This window comes from Podarcis raffonei, chromosome 18, assembly GCF_027172205.1.
Source record: "Podarcis raffonei isolate rPodRaf1 chromosome 18, rPodRaf1.pri, whole genome shotgun sequence".
Classification (NCBI taxonomy): Eukaryota; Metazoa; Chordata; class Lepidosauria; order Squamata; family Lacertidae; genus Podarcis; species Podarcis raffonei.
Window position 1 is genome coordinate 8703159 of NC_070619.1, and position 6865 is coordinate 8710023.

General features: G+C 47.6%; 1 protein-coding gene across 1 annotated transcript; it reads right to left on the reverse strand.

Annotated features, from left to right (window-relative positions):
- Positions 1 to 305: 305 nt before the first annotated feature.
- THEG (theg spermatid protein) lies at positions 306 to 5646 on the reverse strand. The gene is made up of 4 exons (XM_053372677.1): positions 5409 to 5646; positions 3651 to 3777; positions 1922 to 2006; positions 306 to 562 (listed from the first exon to the last, which is right to left on the reverse strand). Exons 1-4 carry the CDS (start codon positions 5519 to 5521, stop codon positions 375 to 377), a joined length of 513 nt encoding a protein of 170 aa, XP_053228652.1. The 5' UTR covers positions 5522 to 5646; the 3' UTR covers positions 306 to 374.
- Between the last annotated feature and the right edge of the window lie 1219 nt (positions 5647 to 6865).

A 6865-nucleotide genomic window follows, 5' to 3' on the forward strand; every position in this document is an offset into this window, starting at 1 on the left:
GAGGGCTTTGTCCTGAATCCCACTGCCTGGTCCCAAGAGACATGGCCAGACACTAACAGAAGTGCCAAATAACAAGAGGAGTATGGAAACCTGGGGCAAGCGAGGCAAAATGATACGACACTATAAAATCTCACAGCTGGTATTGGAAGGCAAGTGGAGCAGCTCTCCTGTCACAAGATGCATTAATTCAGAGCCACAACAGCTCATCCTTTGATGAAACCTGTTCCCTGCAGGCCAGAGATGCAGCAGGCCACAACCAAATAAACGAAAAGTCCCACAACCAAATAAACGAAATACATCATTGCTTCTTTTCCAGGTCCGAGAGGTCTGGGATCCTTTAATATGAAATCAAGGAAGTGTAGCATTTACATAACTCAAGCCACTTTGCCTCTTATCCTCACCGGGCGGCTAATTTCGAGAATGCGAGGAGAAGGAACGTATTGGAGAGCCGCCTTGGAAACCTGGAGTGTGTCGCGTTTGTCAAACGTGTAGATTTTGGGTTTGGAGAGCTCGTCATACTTTGCCGCTCCAGCAGGATGGTGGATCAGTTTTCTATGTGGCTCTGTAGGAGTGAACCAAAAGAGAAGCAACAATGACTAAAATTCGACACAAGCAGCCCTGTCCCCAAAAGTTTTGAAGGTCTAAAACCTAGAGGCGATGCAAAATCGCTCACAACCATTGAATCTGGGAGCAGGGGAATTCACATTATAGGGCGAAACTAGCCGACAAGTCTCATGTCAGGATACCTCAGAAATCATCGATATCCTTGGAAGATAAAGGTGGCATATACATGCAATTAATATGGAAAGGAAGAAACTTGTGAATGCTAGGTGACAGAATGAGTGTGTGGAGGCAATCAAATTTTTCAGATTTCGCCCCAAGTTTTTCGAAAACGTGTTTGACCGCATAAAAGATATGCACCACGAAAGCTCTCAGACCACCTTCGGGTCTGTTAAAAACACTTGTCTTGCCCCCAGCCTGATGCACATCAATTCAGCAGCCAGGTGTTGACAGATGTTGCTTTTCTTCCTGGCCCAGAGGCAAAGAAGGCAGTTGAACCCCCAGCAAAATAACAGAAGGCAGTCCAGTGGTACCTCGGGATACAGACGCTTCAGGTTACAGACTCCGCTAACCCAGAAATAGTGCTTCAGGTTAAGAACTTTGCTTCAGGATGAGAACAGAAATTGTGCTTCGGCGGCAGCGGGAGGCCCCATTAGCTAAAGTGGTGCTTCAGGTTAAGAACAGTTTCAGGTTAAGAACGGACCTCCGGAACGAATTAAGTACTTAACCCGAGGTACCACTGTATAAAAAAGGCATCCTTTGCATTTGATTCCTCGCCTGGTCGCCACAGGTGAGCAGGGATTCCGTGTGGGCGAGCGGGCTCGGTCGAGGAGGCATGCGCCTTTCCGTTCCTCCTGTCACCACAACCCAGTTTCAGGTTAAGAACGGACCTCCGGAACGAATTAAGTACTTAACCCGAGGTAGCACTGTACTCAGGTGTGTGCCTTACAGCTGAGAGTGAGATGCAAGGCAAGTAGTTTTAAAAGTTAGGTGGGAGATGCCCCCCCCCTCAAGCAGAAACAAAAGTCTTCCAAGTTGGCATCTGCAATCCGACTGCCGACGGCTTTTCTCTCAGGGCAGGGGGTGTGCAGGCAGCCATTCCCGCACCGCTCGGCTGTCAGAAGGGGGATCTCAGAAGCCGGTGGGAGCCCTGCTACCAATGCACTTAGGCACCTGTGTTTGTACAGCAATATTCCCATGTTCCTCATCTTCTAAAAATGGGAAGGTTTATTGTTTAAGTGAGCGGCAGGGTGGCAGAGCCTCCCCACCCGCTTACGTATCCCAGAGGAGCCACAGCTAGACTTGTCTGGAGAGCAAGCTATCGTCATCGTTAGCAAGAAGGTGGAAACGTATCTCTTACTCTTTGGAATGGAGGGCACAGTCCGTGGTATGGCTAGAGCAATTATCCTTTGCGTGGGAACAGCGGCCAGTGCTCCTTTGCTCACCTGGAGACAAGAGACAAAGGAGAAAGGAAGAGCTGGCTGGATCAGGCTAATGACCCATCAATTCCAGCGTCCTGTTATCACTGTGTCCAGCCTGCGGTTTCTAGCAACTGGTATTTCAACTTGTGGAGGCAGAGCCAGCTCAGCTCCATAAACTTGCCAAATCCCCATTTAAAGCCACCTACCATAAATAGGGGTAGGGACGCGGGTGGCGCTGTGGGTAAAAGCCTCAGCGCCTAGGGCTTGCCGATCGAAAGGTCGGCGGTTCGAATCCCCGCGGCGGGGTGCGCTCCCAGTGTTCGGTCCCAGCGCCTGCCAACCTAGCAGTTGGAAAGCACCTTCGAGTGCAAGTAGATAAATAGGGACCACTTACCAGCGGGAAGGTAAACGGCGTTCCGTGTGCGGCTCTGGCTCGCCAGAGCAGCGATGTCACGCTGGCCACGTGACCCGGAAGTGTCTCCGGACACCGCTGGCCCCCGGCCTCTTGAGTGAGATGGGCGCACAACCCTAGAGTCTGTCAAGCCTGGCCCCTACGGGCAGGGGTACCTTTACCTTTACCATAAATAGGTACCGCTCCAGTGGGAAGGTAAACGGCGTTTCCGTGTGCTGCTCTGGTTCGCCAGAAGCGGCTTCGTCATGCTGGCCACATGACCCAGAAGTTGTACGCCGACTCCCTCAGCCAGTAAAGCGAGATGAGCACCGCAACCCCAGAGTCGGCCATGACTGCACCTACTGGTCAGGGGCCCCTTTACCTTACTGTACTTTACCATATTTTTGGGGATGCGGGTGGCGCTGTGGGTTAAACCACAGAGCCTAGGGCTTGCTGATCAGAAGGTCGGTAGTTCAAATCCCCGCGACGGGGTGAGCTCCCATTGAGGGGTGTTTATTTTTAAATGTATGAAGTGGGGAGCTGCCACTGAAAAGGACTGTCCTTGATGCCACCTTCCATGGTGAGGGCACACAAAGAAGGTCTTCAGATGACAGTTTATAGTATAAGTTATACCATATGGGGGACGCAGGTGGCGCTGTGGGTTAAACCACAGAGCCTAGGACTTGCCGATCAGAAGGTCGGCGGTTCGAATCCCCGCGACGGGGTGAGCTGTTGCTCGGTCCCAGCTCCTGCCAACCTAGCAGTTCGAAAGCACGTCAAAGTGCAAGTAGATAAATAGGTACCGCTCCGGCGGGAAGGTAAACGGTGTTTCTGTGCGCTGCTCTGGTTCTCCAGAAGCGGCTTAGTCCTGCTGGCCACATGACCCGGAAGCTGTACGCCGGCTCCCTCGGCCAGTAAAGAGAGATGAGCGCCGCAACCCCAGAGTCGGTCACGACTGGACCTAATGGTCAGGGGGCCCTTTACCTTTGCTTTTATACCATATGGAGGAAAGGAGAATTCATTATACAACAGCGCCAAGACCAGGTTGGTAGGGGCTTTATTAAATGGTCTCCTTGGAGGCCTCCCCAATTTTCAAGTGGTTTGTCTAAATAAATGCTTCGGTACCACTGAACCAAGTATGCCAGAAGCAGCTGCCCCATGGCCAGGAATAATAGAATTGTAGAGTTGGAAAGGGACCCAAAGGAGCATCTAGTCCAACCCCCCTTGCAATGCTAGAATCACAGTTAAGGTAGCAGGCCGGCCAGGGGTATACATACCAATGGATATAGGGGACGGTTTATTTCCCAGGCAGACCGGTAAGGCCGGGGCTGTGCCAGTTCTATCAGCCTTGATGACGCATTCACCTTTAGGGCTGCAGCTTTTACCGGCCACGCAGCAGTGGGTCTGGATTAGGGGGAGAATATATTAGGAATTTAGCAATATAGTAAGAAGAAGAAGAAAAACCCACCCACACCTGCAAAAGTCAAGAAGCATAAGGCAAGTTAAAGCAGTCTTCGTGGCACTTTGTGGCAAATCCCCAACTACGGACTAGTTTACCTTGCCCTATGTATTCAGAGGGACGCGGGTGGCACTGTGGGTTAAACCACAGAGCCTAGGACTTGCCGATCAGAAAGTCGGCGGTTCGAATCCCCGCGGCGACGGGGTGAGCGCCCATTGCTTGGTCCCTGCTCCTGCCAACCTAGCAGTTTGAAAGCACGTCAAAAGTGCAAGTAGATAAATAGGTACCGCTCCGATGGGAAGGTAAACGGTGTTAACATGCGCTGCTCTGGTTCGCCAGAAGCGGCTTAGTCCTGCTGGCCACTTGACCTGGAAGCTGTACGCAGGCACTCTCGGCCAATAAATTGAGATGTGTGCCGCAGAGTTGGCCATGACTGGACCTAATGGTCAGGGGTCCCTTTACCTATGTATTCAGAACTGGTCATGTTACAGGTACCACATAATACCCATCCTGCATCAGTTATCTTGCAAACTGCTCTCTTTGGATGAAGGGAAGTCTATACATTTAATAAATAAAAAGTAAGAAAGAAGCCACTCTTTTGGTGTGACACCTTTGGAACTCCCTGCCTATTGACATCAGCCAGATGCCTTCATTGCACTCTTTTTCAGCACCTTTTGCTTGGACAAGCGTACCAGCTGCGGATGATGGGAGTTGTAGCCCCAAAACATCTGGAGGGCCCAGTTTGCCTATGCATGATCTAACCAGGGTTTCTCAGCTCTGCATCAGAATAATCAGCATTTTACATTTGTAATGCTAGTATTTTCTAATGTTTATTCATTTGTATTACTTTCTGTAATGCTTAAGTTCTGCTAAGCAAAGTAAACGTATTTGCTATGTTCCTGAATACTCGTCCTTGAGCACTAGATTTTTTTGTGTGGAGATATGAAGAGTATTTGTCCCCTCAATGTGGCTGTTGTTCCAGAGGAAATTAAGGCGAAAAACCTAACTGTCCGACTCTGATTCTGCTACACAGAAACTAGTCTTAAATTTGTCCCCTGAACAGAACAAAGTTGTCACACCCAAAACTTGGTGACCTGCAGGTGTTTCTTGGTGGTGGCCCCTTGATTATGCAATACCCTCCCCATATAGGCTTGCCTGATGCCCACTCCATAATCTTTTAGGCAGATGTTTCCTTCTCCCGGGCTTTTTAAAATTACAGTGGGAATATTTTTCAGTTGCTCCTTGATTGTTCCACCAACCTCTACAAATGCATTTTAGCTACTGTGTCTATGCTGGGTTTGAGGGTTACTTAACTCTATTACCGTTTATCCTTTTTATTAATTATAATTGATTTCATTGTCCAAAACATTGGCATGAATTTTAACGGGCCTGTAAATCACCCAGAGGTAAATGAGATGGAATGGGCAAAAAAAAAAAAGTTTCAGCCAAAATACATCTATGTATTTTCTGTTTACAGCTGTTATTCTCCCCCCTCCCCAATAAAAACCCCACTCACCCAGTATGTGTTTTTTTTTGGGGGGGGTGATTTTTTGGTCTGGTTACATTCTCTCCGTACCTGTCCCCGCTGTAGTCTGAATTGACCTTTTTGGATCGAGACAGGACTTCCTGCCGGGGAGTTAAGACTGCAAAAGAACAGGTGGAGGAAGAAAGGTAAATAGATGTGAACATTGATATAGCCTTGCCAGAATGTGATCAGATTAGCCCATCTGCGCCAAGAACATCATATTCTCCCCTAGTTTGACATTAGGGGGGTGGGAGAGAAATTTGATTCCATTTTCATTTAAGGGCAGGCCTCTCTAATTCACCCCTTTTCCAAAACAACAGGCAAACACAGCCCTCCTTCCAAAATTTGCACTTTTGTGAATTTTGCAATGCAGTTCTTCAACCAAGAAAAGCATACAGAAAAATTCATGTGCTAGAACCGGAAATAGCTTGCAGATACTTAATGGGCTTAGGATTTTATTTATGTTAAGTGATGAATTGATATGTTTAATTATATAAGGTGAAGATTTAAGGATGTTAATGTTTAAGTTAAATTTCATAAAAATTGGGATTTGGAAAACCGTTAAAAGGACATGCAATAAAATTCAACCAAGGGGAAGCGAGGAAGCCACTTAACAAAGTTAATAACTGTAATTTTCAATAAGGCTATGATTTATGTTTTTTATGTTTGTTTGTCTTGTGTGTTTGTTTATAACATTGGGAAACCAATAAAATTTTTGGAAAGAAAAAAAGAAAAGAAAAATTCATGTGTTAGGATAAAGCATGCGCAAGACCACATGTTAAAGAAAACAGTTCAATTCTTTTATTTTCTTAACTTGCCTGGAACTGTTATTCTAGGCTGCGCCTTAGGTATCTTATCTACCCAGTATACAGAAGGCCTGCAGAAAGAAAAAGGAGCGAGAGATGGTTAGAGATGAGTTGGCAGAGTATCAATGCAATTCTGGGCTGCATCAATAGGAGTATAGCATCTAGATCAAGGGAAGTAATAGTGCCACTGTATTCTGCTCTGGTCAGACCTCACCTGGAGTACTGTGTCCAGTTCTGGGCACCACAGTTCAAGAAGGACACTGACAAACTGGAACGTGTCCAGAGGAGGGCAACCAAAATGGTCAAAGGCCTGGAAACGATGCCTTATGAGGAACAGCTAAGGGAGCTGGGCATGTTTAGCCTGGAGAAGAGGAGGTTAAGGGGTGATATGATAGCCATGTTCAAATATATAAAAGGATGTCACATAGAGGAGGGAGAAAGGTTGTTTTCTGCTGCTCCAGAGAAGCGGACACGGAGCAATGGATCCAAACTACAAGAAAGAAGATTCCACCTAAACATTCGGAAGAACTTCCTGACAGTAAGAGCTGTTTGACAGTGGAATTTGCTGCCAAGGAGTGTGGTGGAGTCTCCTTCTTTGGAGGTCTTTAAGCAGAGGCTTGACAACCATATGTCAGGAGTGCTCTGATGGTGTTTCCTGCTTGGCAGGGGGTTGGACTCGATGGCCCTTGTGGTCTCTTCCAA

Bases quoted from the DNA above. Each gene is read 5' to 3' on its own strand.
- THEG (XM_053372677.1), bottom strand. From the start codon at position 5,521: ATGTTCACATCTATTTACCTTTCTTCCTCCACCTGTTCTTTTGCAGTC. The intron at 2,007-3,650 runs GTATGTATACCC...TCTTGTCTCCAG, and splicing joins ACCGTCCCCTATATCCATTG to GTGAGCAAAGGAGCACTGGC. The intron at 563-1,921 runs GTAAGAGATACG...TCACTCCTACAG, and splicing joins TGTGCCCTCCATTCCAAAGA to AGCCACATAGAAAACTGATC.